This window comes from Mauremys mutica, chromosome 21, assembly GCF_020497125.1.
Source record: "Mauremys mutica isolate MM-2020 ecotype Southern chromosome 21, ASM2049712v1, whole genome shotgun sequence".
In the NCBI taxonomy this organism is placed as follows: domain Eukaryota; kingdom Metazoa; phylum Chordata; order Testudines; family Geoemydidae; genus Mauremys; species Mauremys mutica.
Window position 1 is genome coordinate 7,243,568 of NC_059092.1, and position 17,894 is coordinate 7,261,461.

At 48.7% G+C, this 17,894-nt stretch overlaps 1 protein-coding gene across 2 annotated transcripts in view; it reads left to right on the forward strand.

The window, feature by feature from the left end:
* The first annotated feature begins 2,427 nt into the window (after positions 1–2,427).
* The window catches only part of MXRA8 (matrix remodeling associated 8), a 52,717-nt gene continuing 37,250 nt past the window's right edge, over positions 2,428–17,894 (forward strand). For both annotated transcript variants that reach the window (XM_044996513.1, XM_044996515.1), the window contains exon 1: positions 2,428–2,580. In XM_044996513.1, the coding sequence (XP_044852448.1) occupies positions 2,562–2,580 (19 nt within the window). In that variant the 5' untranslated portion in view covers positions 2,428–2,561. The remainder of the gene's footprint in view (positions 2,581–17,894) is intronic.

Here is a 17,894-nt window from a genome sequence, read left to right on the forward strand (position 1 = left end):
TAACATGGATTTTCCACATGAAATTCAAAAGAAACAAGGCCTCTTTTCTTTTTAAAATTTCATGCAGAATTTTTCCACTTTTCATCTAAATACAATGAAAAATTTCACGTGCATTTGCTGTGAAACAAAAACCATTTGTTTTGATGCTATTCAAACCAATCAACCAACCATCTTTCTCTTTGGGGAGCTTTTAGCACTGCTCTCCCTGTCTTTCTTTTCCCCCTCTCGATGCGAGAGAAGCTGGCGGGGGCGGGAGAAAGAAGCAAAAACTGGAAGTAATTTGGTTTCAATTCAAAGTGAAAGCTCTTGTTTTATTTTGATGGAAAAGCCGAACATTTCAAATGATACGACAAAAACAGGGGGATTTTTTTTATCGTTCGAAAAGCCATTTTTCATCACAAAATCTTTAAGGGAGCTCGACCAGCTGTGGTGCTGGGGGAATTCTGGTGGGCCTGAACCCCCTCTGCCTTTTCACCGATATGAACAGGATTTGGGAGGATTTAGGAGTAGCTCGATAGCATCGAGCGCTCAGTAAGTCCTGTGAATAGTCCTGGAGTGACATTGCTGCTAGAGGCAGGGTGCTGCGAGGGAAAGCCCTCCCTGAGGACGTGGCAAGCTCCATAAAAATAAAGATTTCGGAAATATTTAAGACTTTATATTTGAAGTGGATTTGCAGAACTTGGCAGAGTCCTCACAGCTGAACTGTGACCCAAGCCAGTGGGGGGTTAATCTGAAGCAGAATAATTATCGACCGGGGAAAAAGCGTGCCAAAAGCAAGAACAGTAAAAGAGGCCTGAGGTGAGGTTATGGCCAGCAATGTGACTGCATGTTAATGGCACCGTCTTACTCAGCAGCTCTGCTCCCTGGGTGTCTTTGAGTCAGATCCGTTTCCTCAACTGACAAAGTGTTCTCACTCCTGCTAGCTTTGCAGGGCCGGGTCAGCTAGGAAAGAGCCAGCTGGATTCAGGTCAGAATTGTCCTGAGGGCAGAATCTTTGAGATAGGTCATCATGGCAACCTTCCCTCCAGACCAGACCGCCCAGCTTTGGCTCCTCAGGGCATCTGTACTGTTCCAATCAGGGGTGCTGGAACAATTGTTATAGCGGGGATGCTGATGATGGAAACCGTATATATGGTGTTATTTCTACTTCAAGCCAGGGTGTGCGGCGGCAGCATCCCCAGGAGTTCCAGCACCCCTAGTTCCAGCACCCCTAGTTCCAATTACTGGCCGGAAGTTGTTACTGCACTGCAACCTCAAACCTGCTTCATGTAGGTAGCTTAACGTGCAGCCTTCACAGAACTGCCATTGTCTGAGCCGTTTTACCTTTCTTATGTGTGAGGAGGGCATGACCTAGGTTGTTACCAGCATCCTGCCATGCGTAAGGCAATCTTCCTTGGCTTGTCCTAACATAGGGAGAGCCAAATCTCCTACTTTCTGACAACAGCAGTTATTCCTTGGGGAAGGGATGGGGGCTGTTGGGCCCTCCAGAAAAGCAGGAAACGTTTCCTCACCAGGAATCTGTGGAGGATTCCTGCCAGGGTCCACATCTGATCCGGAGAGGAAGAGGGTGGCAAATCCCCAACACACGGGGCGGGAGTGGTTTTCATTATTATACAACGGGGTTGCAGAACACAAGGGAGGGTGAATGAAAAAGTACAGGCCAGCAAACCATGTCTACATAGAGAAAGCACACAAAGAGGGCTTTGTCTGGCCTACGGGCGTCTCTCCATCTCCACAGGGTGAGCTGCAAAATTCAGACCCAAATTTAAAATCCCCCCAAATCCAAGCTGAGCTGCCCCCCCTGTGTCTTGGTCCTTTCATTTCTAGGGTGAACAAAGAGGAACAGTTTGCAGACCCAGAGCTGTTTGCAGGCAGGTTTGGAAGGATGACGTTTTTATTGGTCAATGTCGTTAAATGGCAACGACACCCACAGACTTATGAAAAAATATTTCCATTGATAAAATTTGCGGCTAGGCAAAGTAGGAAAAATGCTGCTTGCGAACGTCTTAGAGTTTGAGTTCAGGTTATTTACTTTGTATGTGCATGTGATGTCGAGCAGCTGCGTTTTAACAGTTATAAAGCTTCAGCTTTTTTTTTGAATCTCAGCCCCTTCTGTAATTATTGACTGACCCCTTCGTGGTCTGATCCCCGCATAATTTCCCGCAAGTGTGAGCATTTAAATGGATACAGATGAAACAGAAAAGCGTAGCACCCATCATTCTGCACAGCTGTGAAAATGTAAATTGATACAAGTAGAAAAAATGCTTAAAAATAAACTGTTATCCATCAAAATTATTAAAAATGGATTCTGGCAACCCTATTTATAGGGCACAGACTCCTCCTAGTAATTAGCACAGACCTGTCTGTGGGTGGGGCTCCTATAAATGGCCAATCCTCCATTTTGGCTTCTTTCTGCAAAGCCTCAGCTTGTGCTGCAGGGAGCAGCTATCAGCAGGTCTGATGTCAATAAAAGGAAGAGAAAAGGGACTAGGGAAGGAAGAACCAGCAGGTGGGGAAGAGCCCTGGTGAAGGCTGGGACCACGCGCGTGATCCCTGTCCAGATGGAAAGTAGAGGAGAAGGTAAAAGCCCCTAGTTCCACCTTGGAATTCCCTGGGATAGGAGGCAGGCAATTACATAGGGCTGGACTCTGATCTCCATTACACTGGGAAAGCCAGGGAGATGCCACTGAAGTCCTTACTCCCCAGCTCTATCATCAATAAACCTGAGATGGAAACTGAGGCACAGAGTGGTGAAGTGACTTGCCCAAAGTCACCCAGCAAGCCAGTGGCAGAGCCAGGAAAGGGACCCCTGGGTCTCTATCCACTAGGCAGCACTGCCTCCTGATGTAAAACCAGACTAAGCAAGAGGAGAATGAGAAACTCCTACCCTCTTCCGCCCGTTTTCATTTTTGCCCCAGAATACCCCCAGTTGCTACTGGTTTAGCTTAGCTTTGCTCACAAGCCATTTTGAAATCTTGCCTGGTGAAAACAGACTTCAGATAGCTAGTCCCGGGGGGGCGGGCTTCCCCCCAGCAGGCCATAAGGGGCTAATGAGCCACAGCAGGGAAATAAAAGACGGGAAATGTGCTTGGATGAGTGACAGGAGATGTAATGAGTGGCTGTCGACCTCCTGCCATGAGGAGGCTCTGGGGTTTGCAGACGGGTGGCCAGTTTTTCGCTGATTTCCCTGCTCTTTGCGGTGTCCTGGGCTGGCTGCAGCTGGTGTCAGAGACAGGCTTCCTCCATCTTGGAGCAGGAACTTTTAAAGAGCTTTTTCTGCAGACTCCCTGATCTGAGCGGCTGTTGGAAGAGATGAAAAGCGCCCGCTTCACTGTTTGGGAAGCACTTCTGTGGGCCTGTGCTATGCTGAGCAGTGGCACGGGGATGGACAAAGCAAGGAGAAATATAAAGCATCCCTGCCTTAAGCTTAGAACAGGCCCAGAGCCACTCCCCTCCAGGCAAACCTAGCTCTTGTTTTCCTGGCGGGACAGTGCAGAGCTGGGATGTGATGTATGCCGCCCAGAGGAGAGTTCTGCCCTGCATTGAAAGGGGGACGCTCGCTTAAAACAAAAAGTAAGGGGCGGGGGAGGTAGTTTGCTTGATGTGAATTTAAGGAGCATTGTCCAGGATGGATCTTAGTCCAAATCAGCTCTGATGTGTTCATAAATTTTGACTTGAACTTAGTGAGTGACTCTCGCTTTTCCCTCACCCTGATCACAGTTACTGGCCTTTCCACTGTTCTGCAAGCTGCTGTGCAAGGGCTGCAGTAGGTTTGATGCACGAGGCTGGGTTTTCAAAGCGTGTACCCTTTTTGTGTACACTTTTTTCATGTCCCCATTTCCAGCAATGCAGAATCTCAGCTCTGTAACGACTGGGGGTAGGGGATTTGTGATTCTGTAAGCTCTGACTGCTGGTCAGGAGCCTCCACTCCAGAGTATTAAAGATTTCCTGGTATCTTTTTGCAAGAATAGGGGTGCTAGCCCCAGTGTCCTGGCCAGATTCCCATTTCCACCTGCCTAAATTCCCCTGCAGTTTTATTCGGATATGGGATTCTTCTTCACTTCCTGTTCTAAACTATTGTGCAGCGTTTCTGTGTGCTGTCCACTAGCTGCTATGTTCCACCTCAGAAGTGGCTGCATTTCAGTAATGCGTGACAGTGGTTGCTGTGCACAGCTCTTTGGGATGAAGTTGCTATGTCAACTATGTCTCTTTCATCCCCCAGGCAACATTCTCCCATTTCAGTTTGCCTTGGATGAATGTGTTGCTTGCTGCCCTGCACAGTAAACCAAACTCTCTGCTTTGCACCTCTCCTTCCCAGCTCCCTATTCAAGCAGCCCATCTGCAAATAACTGATCGCCACCCCCCCCCCCTTCCTACAGTGGTTCTGGCAGAAGCCCCCCTACTCTTCCTGGCTTGAAAAAGCCCATTTTCTGTAAATTGGCAAGATATGTATTTCTCTAAATCCAAACCATCTCCCCGGACCCGCATGCTCTTGAAGTTAATGTTGCTAGACCAATCTTCTAGGGCATCGTCTCTCTTTCATGAGTCCTCCAGGGCCATTTGGAGAGCAATCAACCTGCGGAACAAAGATTAGGAATGATGGAGAGGTGGTTTTCAGCCGTGGTTTCAGAACCTGCACTTTTCGGAGGCGACGATGACTTATGACAACTATTAATTTCTTGGTTAACGGCTGGCTGCTCTCAATAGGCCTTCATGGATAATGAAGGGGTAAAATTACCCCCGGCTGGTTTCACAAATGAAACTGATTATAATGAAGCTTACTGGAACCCTAGATCCTCAGACCCACAGGAGTGCGCTGCGAGGCTGCACGTGACAGCGCTCCTTTCAGGGGAACTAGTGCATTGCTAACTACCGCAGTAACATCCAGGACCTACTAAGACAAGGTTTGAGTAAGATACTATGGCTCAGCCCCTCAGAGGTATTTAGGTACCTAACTCCTATTGGGTCCAATGAGAGTTAGGCACCTAAATACCTTAGAGGAGCTTGGCCTAGGAGCCAGGAACACTGGTTCCCTCTATGGCCTCTGGCAAGTCACTTAATCAGTTTGTGCCTCCGCTTCCTCAGTTCTAAAATTGGGAATAATAGTCCTGATCTGCCTGGCCAGGGTGTTGTGTAGGGCATTGCGACCCTGGGATGGAAGTAGGGTGACCAGATGTCCCGATTTTATAGGGACAGTCCCAATTTTGGGGTCTTTTTCTTATACAGGCTCCTATTACCTCCGTCCCGATTTTTCACACTTGCTGTCTGGTCGCCCTAGATGGAAGGCTCAATAGAGGTGCCCACGGTGATCATTAGAAGTGGGGGGATGTAGGTTTCCAAGCAGAGAGAAACACGGAGCATCCAATTTCCTGGGGTGGTCAACAGCAGCAGCTCCTCATTATGTTCAGCTGGAACTGGGGACACTCAGCACTTCTGGAGATCGGGCCCAGAGTGGATCTACAAGTTGCCCTTTCAGAGCAGCCCCAGGTCTGAAGAGCTGGCCCAGCTCCGTGTTTACGCCTCTGAATTTAGCAACAGGCTTGTATTGCGTTCCGGAGGGCAGCCTTCGTTAAGCCCAAACGATGTTTTCTTTTCTTGCAAATGAAGTGGTCTGGAAAGCCTTGGAAAATAATAAAACCTCTTGGGAGGCAGCCTCCCAGCACTCTTTTCAGGACAAAGCTATTGATTTTCCCAGCCCTCTCGCTCCCTCTCCGTCATTTGCGATCTCAAAATAAGCTGCTGGGCTTGCGATGCCGCTGCCTCTATTACAGGCGGGCACAGCTGATGGGCTGCAATTAGCGTGGGGAACGGAGTCCCTTCAAAAGCCAGTTTCACCAGAGCCTGGTTCTCATGTGGAGAGGGGCTAGACAATGTGGTTTCAAGCACAAGGCTGATGGTCAGAAAAGTGACTCTGAAAATGAGCCCTTTCTGCAGCACGGGGTCCACTCCCTGAGTACCTTTGGGTCCCGCCTGCTTCCGTGAGTCACGGGAATAGCATGGAGCGCTCGTGGCTGTGGCCTCTGAGGTTTACGCGGTGGCAGACGGGCTTGCTGCTGCCCACGGAGAGGCAGAGGCCTGGCACTTCAGCCCGCTCCACCAGCACCAAATTCACTCACGCTCTCAGCAGTGGGGTAAATGAGGGGACGCTCCAGTGAGGAGGAGCAACCTTACCGGCTGTTGGAGGTGTCCCTGCTCGCCGGTGAATGGAAAGGAGGGTCAAGGAGAAGGGAGAGGGACGCCGGGCCTGATCCAAAGTCAGCGGCAGTCTTTGGCAGTCGATGTGCGCACCCTGAACCCCGTCACCCCAAATAAAGACAAGCAGAACTGTAGGGCTCAGTGCTGCTGGCTATTGCAGCTGGGGGAACCTGCTTAGAACAGCTGTCTCCCATCGTAGGCTTCAGGCAGATTGACATGGTTTCGGGGTTCCAACCGTGAGGTTCTAGCTGTAGGGTGGTGGGTCACTGCTAGAAGAGGGTTCATTGTGATGGTGTCTTGACTGGGCTCCTGATCTGTGCTACGCCTTGGACTTCCGCACCAGCCAACCACCTGAGATGGCCCCATCTATTTTGTGTGACCAAGGAGGCAGTGTGGCCGAGTGCATAGAGCCCTGGACTGGACTCAGGGGACCTGGGTTTTTTCCCTAGCTCAGCCACTGACTGGCCTGCTGGGTGCCCTTGGATAAGTCAGTTCGCCTCTCCATGCCTCAGTTTCCCCCTCTATAAAATGACACTGACCTACTTTGTAATGTGCTTTGAGATCTACTGAGGAAAAACTCTCCATAAGAGCTAGATTTTACAATTAGCTGACTTGTAACCGCTGCTGTCCTGTGACTGAGTCCCCCAGGAGCGTAGACGGGCCCTGAGTCTGCCTATTCTGATACACATCAGGGTCCCCTCTTTCCCTGATTGTCTTTAAGAGCTTTTTTCAAATCACTAACAAACAGGGCTGAGTAACCGTGAGTGGAATGTCAGGCTCCTGGGAAGCTGGCTTGTCTTGCACGCCTAAGACAAACAAACTGGCTGATTCGATTCCACTGTCATTTCCTCCTGGTTCTTAGCACTGTCTGTGATCTGCAGAGTTGGACACGGGCGAGATATGTGCCCAAGGGGCGGCTTAGTGGGCTAAGTGTAAGTTTGAAATACCGAGACTCCTGAGAACCACAGCTCCTGCTGGGGGTGACCCAGCCCGTCGTGAGCTGGGCACACTGAATTCTATGCAGTTGTTTCTCTGTATGGACACGAGTGATCTGAAGGCACTTGGGTGCCCTGGTCCAGATTTCCCCTTGCCCCAGTATGTGTCTGTTGGCTGCCTTTGAACTGATTCCTGACCGTGCATAGAGTCAAATCCTGAAGTCTTTATTCAGGGCAAACTCCCATTCACTTCCACTTCACATTTCCACCTTTTCTCAGCCCCAGAGTAACCGGATGGACCATTTTCAGTTCAACACCCATGTCTTACATTTATATGCTTGGTGCTGGTCTGGCTCTTTGAGCTGGCGGGGGGAATGAGGTCTGTGTTTTTTGAATGAGACCCACAGGAAAGGGGAAACACATGTGGCAAGGTGTTGCCTTGCTTAGGGGAGCAGGGAGAGTCAAAGAACTTTTGGTGGGGAGACCGTCAACCTGACCATCACGTTCCGATCTGAACACACGTTACCCACCATAGTCCTGGATAACGCCTGAGCCCTGAGATTGCTGGGGATGAACGAAATGAGAGAGAGAATATTTACCTTGATTTTTGCAGTCAGCTCCCTTTGCACATGGGGCAGAGTGTGTATCGGCAGCGGCACTTTCTCCCCTGCGTAGCTGTGTAAGCCCTGATCCCACAAATGCATTGGTGCATGTGCCAGCAGAGCCCCGTGGCTGTGTGGAGTCCCATTGACTCCCCTGGAGCTCTGTGGCACTGCGAGAGTCCCCCATACATGAGTGCAGTCGCCAGAAGCAGGGTCTTAGTTCCAACCTCTCTGATAAGACAAAAGCAGCGCGGTCCAGGGGAGAAGGTACTGGGCTGAGATTCAGGAGCACTGGATTCTGTTCCTGGCTCTGCCACTGACCCTAATTCTAATCTGATTTGACTGTGTCTGCAGCTTTGTTTATTCATTTCCATGAGCATTCCTGGGAATACCTTTAAAAATCTCGCCCAGAGAGACTAAGTGATTTGCCCAGGGTCACACAAGGAGTCAGTGGCAGAGCCAGGAATTCGACTCAGATCTTCTTAGTTCCAGTCCAGTGCATTATTTACAAGCCTCCACTTCCCGAATCCTTGTTTATCTTCTGCACCCTCTCCTTATAATTCCCCTTCCCCTGAGGGAATTCGAACCCCACTGATTTATTCAGGCCTTTCTTCAGCTTATAAAAGCCCCAGCCATCCAATTAGAGAGTAGACGCAATAACATGTGACTTAGGTGACCAATCACATAGCCTGAATATTGCATACTTGCATTGAACAGCCGTGAGCAGCCCATGGGCTGAAGTGTGGCTGCACTGAAGATTTGTCGGATACCTGAGGACCCTGAACAACGGGATGGAAGTCCTGGCCCGGCTGTGAACAGACAGAAAAAGGGACGTCAATCACTGGATAACTTGTCCACAGTCAATAATTCGCCAAGCTGTGCCCAGCATATCTCCCATGTTTCCCCAGGCCAGTCTGTGCTGTGTGGCCTGGGAAGGAGTGAGGGTGAACTTCAAAAAATGGTCGGCGGTTTGGCTAAGAATCTAGAGGTTTGGCCATTCCTCCAAACTTTCCAGACCTCTTGAGCTTGCAAAATTGGGCTGGAGATCTCATGAGAATAAGCCTTGGTTTATATCCTGCTCCTGTTTTGACCCCAGTGTAAGGTTCGGTTCGGATCCGAGATGCAGAAGGCAGGTTTTGATTGGTTCCTGTTCGTATCCCAACAGGCTGGCAAACGGGGCAGCCGTGGAGGCTCTGACTGCAAACCCGAATGGCGTCAGGGCCAAGAGTTTGTGGTGGGTGGTTTCAGTTCCCTGCCCTCACATCGGAGTTCTGACCAGTGAGACTTGGCCAACAGGGGGATTTGCTAAGCTGCGGAGGGGACCCAGACGGGTTAAGCTGTGTTACTGTGGCTGTCCAGGGTGGGCTCCTCTTTGACAAAAGGGAGCACAGGCTTGCGGCATAGAGGTCCCTTATGCATTTTGTGATGCCAGGCACAATGAGCTGTAAGTCCCAGAGACTCCTGCACCCACCCCACAAAGCACACTGGTTCCTTTTACTGCTTCCCTTCCATTTAGAATTAAAAGCACGAATAGAGGCTTGTCCAGAAGAATGATAGAGCACTGGACTGGGACTTAAGAGACCTGATTCAATTCCGGGCTCTGCCACTGCTTTGCTGGGTGACCTTGGGCAAGTCACGGCCCGCTCTGTGCCTCAGTTTCCCCCATCTGTAAAATGAGGATAAGGATACTTCCTGCCTTTGTAAAGTGCTTTGAGGTCTGTGGATAAACCCATTATAGAAGAGCTAAATTAATTAATCGATTACCTGGGGCCCTTACAATAGGATTCAGTGATCCAGCAGATCTTGTCCATCACTACTGTCAAAGTTTTAAACGGTACCATAATTCTGGTGTAAATTGACTTAGCTCCAGCAAAGTCAATAGAGCCATGCTGATTTACACCAGCTGCGGATCTGCCCCTGTTTGATGATTTTCAAGCCCACAAATCAGTCCATCCATCCGGATTCTCTTTCCGCTCATTCACCGTCAGCCTGAGTCCTGCATTTTTATCTTGGAAACAGAATCTTCAAACTAAAGTCTGGAAAAAAAATCTCTGTTGGTTTCTTGGGCAAGTCTTCTGTTTTTCTAGCTGGCTTTTAGTCCTGGTTTTGAAATGAATTCCAGGAATCCAAGTCTGAAGGCCGTCCAGTGAAAACGGGTGTTTAAATATAGTGCCGTCCCAAGATGTTAAAGTGACTGGAGCTACAGCAGCCCAGAACCCCCAAGAGGTTTAATGGCAAAAGGTGAATGCAAGGACACCTAACTGGCCAACAATACCTGAACAGCCAGATGGAATGGGAGGGATTCTAGTCCAGTGATTAAGGCATCTCCATCTGTGGTTTAGGTACCCAAATGCCTTTGCGGATCCACCCCTAAGTGATTTGTCCAAAGTCTGTGCTCGAACAGTGACGTGAACCCAGGTGTCCTGGGCTGGCACCCCAACCGCTGAGTCATCCTTCCTCTTGCTGATCTGACCTCAGCTCCCCCACTGACTAGATCCAGGGCTCGCTCTCTTTTCTCTTCACCAGCAACAGGCTTGTCACTGGAGCGTGACGGGGGAATTAATAGATGAAATCCCCGGCTAATAATTTGCCATGATTTTACTGTGCATATAAATACCCAGAAAGGCTGACGTGTGCCCGTTACAGTAGGCAGTCTGGTACCTTCACCCAGCTGGCTCATCGATTTGTGCCAGCAGCTGGGTCAGGCTGGAGACTCTGCGTTCAGGTTGTGCAGTTGAACAGGAATACACAGAGGAACCTCTGCACAGAACCCTGGACTTTTCATTTTGAATAAACTCTTCGGAAAGGGCAAATCAGGGGGTTTAGCTCTGTAATTTCAGTACAGAAGAAACATTGTAACATGGAGTCCCGAAGAGATGCCACTGCTCGTTAGGTCACTGAGATAATGATAGGCTTCATTTGACGAGCCTGTCATTGCGGCTAGATTTCAGTTTTGTCCTCTTAGTTCACGGAACCAAGTGCTTGTTGTATTATTTCAGTCTCGCTTACGGGATTCATTGCAGATGGAAGATTTATTTTAATGGGAGAAGCTTTGCAACCAAATGAAACCTCCTGGAAAACATGCACTCTCCAGTGACTTACGCGGGATTGTGTTACATTGTTCTCGCCCGTCAGCAATAGACAGCACTAAAGGCAGGTTTTCTAATCAAATTGTCCTGAGAAAAGGGAGTGCATGTGGATGATATGCAAGTCCTCATGAATGTAGCACACTGATGGCACTGATGGGATAACAAGAGTTATGGGAGCAGTTCCTGCTACAAAGAATTGCATCAGTGCACCTGAATCCTGACTGGCAGCCCTGGGCTTCCCAGGTACAGCTCTGCAGATGCTTCTCCCTCCTGACCTGCAGCACCCATGCTGCTTTGCCAATGCACCTGCCATTACACTTCATTTCCCATCTGTAATGCTCCTTGTGCTGGAAACCCCCAGCTCTGCTGTGTATATATATGGAGATATACCTATCTCATAGAACTGGAAGGGACCCTGAAAAGTCATTGACTCCAGCCCCCTGCCTTCACTAGCAGGACCAAGTACTGATTTTGACCCAGATCCCTAAGTGGCCTCCTCAAGGATTGAACTCACAACCCTGGGTTTAGCAGGCCAATGCTCAAACCACTGAGTTATCCCTCCCCCTCATTGGGAATCTTTTCCTTGCTTTTGATAGCCCAGAGCGGATTAATCATAGAATCTCAGGGTTGGAAGGGACCTCAGGAGATATCTAGTCCAACCCCCTGCTCAAAGCAGGACCAAACCCCAGACGGATTTTTACTCCAGTTCCCTAAATGGCCCCTTCAAGGATTGTGATGAGATGTCATCCAATCCCATGTTAGAACAGACCTAAAAGGATCATTGGTAGTTTGATCATGGATCATTGACACGGGCTTTGTGAATGACTCATGCTATGTTATTTTGTGTTTTCCTGTCCAGTGGGAACTACGCCTGCTGTGCCTGAAAGCCGCTCGTTCCTTAGCGTGATGGCGCTCTCAGATAGCAAATAGGTGTGTGCTGTGTCTCTTTATATCGTCAGTTGGGCTGTGGTGTTTGGTCATGTCAACACTCTAGATAATTGCTGTGGCACTAATAAAACATAGTGCACGTTTTAAACAAAATGATTTAAAGGAGGGCTGTCAAACAATTAAAAAAAATCACAATTAACCATGACATTAAAAAAATAGTTGCGATTCATCACAGTTTTAATCGCACTGTTAACCAATACTAGAATACCGCTTGAAATGTGTTATAAATATTTTTGGATGTTTTTCTACATTTTCAAATATATTGATTTCAATCACAACACAGAATACTCAGTGTACAGTGCTCACTTTATATTGTTATTTTGGATTACAAATATTTGCACTGTAAAAAAGATGAACAAAAATATTTCTCAACTCACCTCATACAAGTGCCGTAGTGCAATCTCTTTATCATGAAAGTGCAACTTACAAATGTAGTTTTTTTTATATATAACGTCACTCAAAAACAAAACAATGTAAAACTTTAGAGCCTGAAGGGGCATACGAATGTTTAGCATATGCACGTAAATACCTTGCAAGGCCAGCTACAAGAACGCCAATGCAAATGGCTGTTCTCACTTTCTGGGGACATTGTAAATAAGAAGCATGTAGTATTATCACCCATAAATGTAAACACACTTGTTTGCCTGAGCGATTGGCTGGATAAGAAGTAAGACTGAGTGGACTTAGTCATCAGCTTCCCTGGCAGGACCTGCAACTGCATGAATCCTAAACCAGATCCAACGCTTCCTCCAGTGCTCAAAGAGTCTTGCCATGCTGCCCTGTAACATGCCTTGATCTGCTCTGTGGGCACTAGCTGGCCAGAGGCCTGTGGCTGGTTGGTCGAAATGATGAAGCAGAAGCGGTTTTTCCCTGAGTGAAGCTGCTTTTCTTTGGCCATCCTTGTGGTCAGAACAGGGCAGCTGGAACGTGCCACTTTGAGCAAATGAGCCGCGCTGCTTGTTTGGAGAATCAATACCCCAAATGCCACTAGAAGGGCAGGCACTGGAGAGACCTGGGAAGAGCTGGCTGAGCTGGTTTCCATGGAGGATCTAGCTTCTGGTCCCAAGCTCACCCCTCCATGCCCAGCCTGACAAGTACCAGGGAGAGCGGCTGAGGCAGTTACCTCATCTCCATGGCCTTCCTGGGTACAACCATGGGCTGGCCAACCCAGGAGTGGCCCCGTTTGGCCTCAGCTGGGAAGGCCGGCCAGACCAGCGTGGGGCCTTAGGGGCTGGGATGGGACATGCAGCAGGGCAAGGGCCTGTGAGCCACACCCGCTTGGAGAGGGATGTTCCAGAAACGCCTTGGCCCCCCTCTGCCTCTCCCCTTCGCTCAGCCTGAGCCCCAGAGAGGCTGCGCCTCTTCTCGCCAGTTTAGCTGTTTTCCTTTGCAGATCTCAGTGGCTTCTGCCTGGATTTTGGCTCCTGTCAGACAGGAAATAGCCGATTCATAACAGCAGCCACCACAGCCATCCAGAGAAGTCATGCAAGGCACAGCCAGCAGCTTCTGCAAAGCCAGACCCAGGAGGCAGAACAGGGGAAGGGGGAGGGAAGGGACCTGCAGTCGATGCCCGAAAGGCCAAGGTTGATCAGCAGGAGGCGGTAAAGAATGGAGCAGGGTGGGGCGGGTCCCGAGCTTGCTAGATGCAGAAGGGCGGCAGTCGCACGAGGCTTTCTGCTGCTGAGCTGCAGGGCTTGCAGGCACTGCTCTCTGATGACGCAGCTGGGCAGAGGGCCGTGGGTTCAGAACCGTTTCATCTTGCTCCTCTGACCCACAGAGGCAACGGGATACAAGAGGAAAGGCTCCTTCTCCCGCTCTCCTCAGGCAGAGATGACGGGCCAGAGCCTCAGCTGGAGATCAGTGTCGTCTATGGAGTCGTGATGGACACCAGCTGGAGGGCTGGTAGCTGGTGTTCAGCTCGGAGCGGGGGGAACGTGCGACAGGCAGGAGGTTTGGAAACTGGACTAATCACGGTGCATTTTTCTAGCCCCTCCCATCTGAGGATCTCAAAGCACTTTGTAAAATGCAGGTTGTTGAGTCCCCGTATGGGGAAATGGAGGCACAGGGAGGAGGTGAAATGATTTCAGGATCTAGTAGTGGTACAGCCAATATATGGAACTCCTCTAGCAACACTCTTCGTCTTATGCTTTACCCACTAGACCGTGCTTCCTTCTCACGGTGCCCTTGTGATGTCCCTGCCAGCCCTGACACTTGGGCGCTCCTCTCTGAAGAGGGTCATCGACCCATCTCTGCAGGGGTCAGGTTGGAGTTAGCAAGAGGCAAACCTCCAAATGACTGGCTCAGGTGCTCCTCTGAATATATCCAAGCTTCTCTGACTCCCCTCTGGCTTACACCAAAGCGTTCCCTCTGGGTTGGGTAGGGACTGGGACCAGCACGAGCTGGTATTTCTGGATTTCTAATCCTGGGAAGAGCAGAGAGTCGGGAAAACAAGCAGTTACCCACACTCTTCCATATTCCAGCAGAGTGGTTCAGTTCAAGTTCGGGGTCAAATTTCAGTGGGATCTTCTTGTAGCCAAACCAGTGCACCCCGCCTGGGTTGGAGCTTTGCTGTGGCTTGTTTCCACTGGGCTGAGTCTGTATCTGTTAAAAAGAACCGTTGTTTATGGACAGATTATTTAATAATAATCACTGGAGTTTCTTGCACCGCCTCTGAAGCACCCGGTGCTGGTCACTGTTGGAGGCAGGATATTGGGCTGGATGGACCACGGGTCTGATCTAGTCTGGCTGCCCCTCAGCTCACACTTGTTGCAGCGCACACACTATGTCCTGGTGTTTAGGTCTCTGTAATAAAATGTTACATTCATAATGCACCTTTCCTCCTAGAGCACTTATCCAGCAAGATAAACACAGCTCCACGAATGCAGCCATTTCTAGGGTGGGGGAAAGCTACCATGTAGCACACAGGACAGGGTATGAGATTGTGACAGGGGAAAAATTGACCAGAGGCACACACTTTCTCTGATAGAAATGCTACGGAGACCTTCAATATCCTTTGGTTCGAAGGGCTCGTTGGACAGATCCACACACTTTTATCTTTCTAGGGTTATGTGTTTATTTCCCTTGGAAGAACAAAGGGATGTGGTAGCCCTGATAGGATTCAGACATGTGGCTTTAGGGAATCCAGGTGTTTGAACACACAATGCTTTGCCACTGAGCGTCTTATCGGCCATCTTCTAGGCTCAGTCAGCTACAGTGCATCAAACAGCCCAATCTGAAACCCACATGAAAAGGGCAGTGCTCATGGCTGACTAACTGTGTGTTTGTCTGCAAAGTGGAGAAGGCTGCCAGCTGCTAAAGATTTCCATTCTCTCTGAGGCTGCGTGACACATTACCAAACAGGAAGGCTGCGTAACGCTGGGAAACTGATTGCTGTATCGAATGCTGCTTGGCAAAGAGGTCTGAGACGCCTCTTGGTGCCCGGTGCGCTTCGCAGGCCTGAGCGGAAGGCCAGGAGCCTCTGAAAGGGACAGGCACAGAGCGGGCAACGGGAAGGGGAGATGAGAAGGACCGTGGGGGGACTGAACTTCTCTACTGACAAAATCTAAACTGCAAATGAGACAGTCGTTCCCTGCTGTCCAGATCCGAGGGGAGGACTGGGAAAGTACCATTCAAGAGATCACTCAGTCGGGCGAGAAGAGAGGTAGGAGTGGGCTGCCCTAACATGCCCTGCCGTTTGCAGGTATAGGCCTGTCAGGTAGGAGATGCCCATCGGACTTGCATGGAAGAGTCTGAGAGAAAACCATAGAATTATGTGCTTGCAACAGAATGTTTACATGGAACCCTAGAGCAGGGTAAAATCCACTGCTAAATTCTAGAAGGCAGTTAAACAATTCTCCAAAGTACAAAGTCATTCAAGACCAAAGCACAGGGCCAAATTCTAATGGAACGGCGCCAACGTACACCCGCTGAGAATTGGGCCCAAGTCCTAAAATAACATCTAAGCACTTTTCATACTCCTGTTACATTACTCATGCTACGTGCTGTGAGAGCAAGTATCACCAGTTACTCTGCCCTAGGCAATCCTCAGGTACCAGCTCCTACTGAGAGGGGACATTCAAGTCCTCTCCCTATGCTGTCTGGGAAGGTGCCCTGGGGTCTGTAACTTCTTTTGTCACAGCCCTTAGAGGCGATCCGTGTTAGGCTGAACATCCCATCTAAGTGCAGCCCTCTCTGCCCTTAGCACGGCATGGACTCAAATCTGGGTGCAAGACTTTGATCTTGTGGTGAAGGTGTTAAACGAGGACTCTCCCTGTGTGACCTTGGGTAATATTTTCAAAAGCCCCTAAGGGATTTAGGTGCCTGACTCCCACTGACTTTCATTGGCATCTCTCAGTGGCTCAGTTCCCCATCTTTAAAATGGGCCCAATAATACTTTTTGCCTGCACAGAGACCAATCAGGGACCCACCTAGCACAGTGGGGCCCTGATCTTATCTTGAGGGTCTCTAGGTATTACTGTAATAAAAAATAATATTGACTTGAACCCCCAGCCTTCAGCCACTGAGGCAAAAGTGCTACTATCTGAGCACTATCTGTGGTATAGAGGAGCCAGACACAAGCAGAGCTATCCATGCTCTGTTGCAAACCAATACATGCGTCAGTTTCTGGACCTCATAGGTGGAACCTCATAGGGATGCTATTGACTCTGGCAAAATGTGCAGGCGAAAGGAGGGGTTAAATACAAATCAGAAAGCATGCAAACAGAAGAACCACTGCGACAAATAGGTTGTGAATTTGAATTTAAGCCACTCCTGGCACAGAACCACTTTTGAAATGTGCATTCCTCCGAGTCCGCTTCCTTCAGACGTCGGGGCGTTGTTCTGAGTCAAATGCTACGTAAAGGAGATCTGAACGCTGCAGCAGGCTGATCAGGGCTGATGGTAGCCCATGTTGCTGATTAGAGCTAGGTGGAATTTTTTGGCCAAAACTATTTGTTGGTGAAAAATGCAGATTTGGACTCACCAAAATGTTTGGCAATTTTGTGCTGGTTTTGCTAAATTGTGTCTGCCAAATAAAATACTTTAAAAAAATTCTGGAAAAATGGAAATGTTTCATTTTTGACCTTTTTTGAAACAAAAAGTTTTGATTTTTTTTTTTTGGTTCACGATGACACAGCTTCAAAATCTCCTTGAATTTTATTTTTTAAAAATCAAAAATGTTGAAAAGGGGTAAAAAGCAAAACAAAACTTTTCATTTGATTCAAAATGAATTTTCTTCCTGACTTTTAGTTTCACCAAAAATTCTTTTTTGGTTTGACCGAAAATTATTCCTCCCCCCCCCATTTTTTTGAACGGTCACAGAATTGAAAAATCCCTCCCTGTCACAGCTCTACTGCTGCTGTCTTTGACCTCCCTCGCATGCGGAATGGCAGCTCAGATGGTTTTGCTGTGTAATGTTAACGGCACATGACTAGAGCCAGGGCATCCATATAAACGTTGTCAGATTACATCTCCACACACACAGCCTTTGTTCTAGAGAGAGATTGAAAATGGGATTAGATTTGAAGAATGGGAGGTGACAGAGGTGTTTTAATCTGGGTGTGTTGTTCATCCCTTTATAGATTTAGCTGCAAAGCTTGAACATGGATCAACTTCCCTGAAATTTAGGCAATTTTGGAATTAGGTTTTTGGTTCTGCTTCCATCTAAGGATCTCAAAGTGCTTTCCAAGCAATTAAGCTCCCAACGCCTCTGATGAGGGGAAGTGTTGACACAGCAGAGTCACAAAGTAGCTAGCCCAAGGCACGGGGAGCTATGATTTGATTTGCAATGATTGTGAGCACCTACTGACCTCAATGAGAGTTGTGGGTGCCCACGCCACCACATGACAGATCAATACTGAACCAGAAAGAGAACTCAGGAGTCCTGACTCAAGATGTCACCCACTAAGGTTTATTATTCGCTAGTTTAGGATTGGGTTCATTTTCCAAATAAAAAAACAGACTGGTAAGGAACAGAAAGACCTTCCTCACTAACGTTAGGGGAAGGGTTGGGTTTTTTTTTCTTGGCTTGAGTTTTAGGGTCATCTTCACATTTGGAAACTAATCTTTCTCTTCTCTTTCACGTTGTCTTCAGTGCGGTCTGGTAGCGGGAGCTCCCTTTGGTGTGC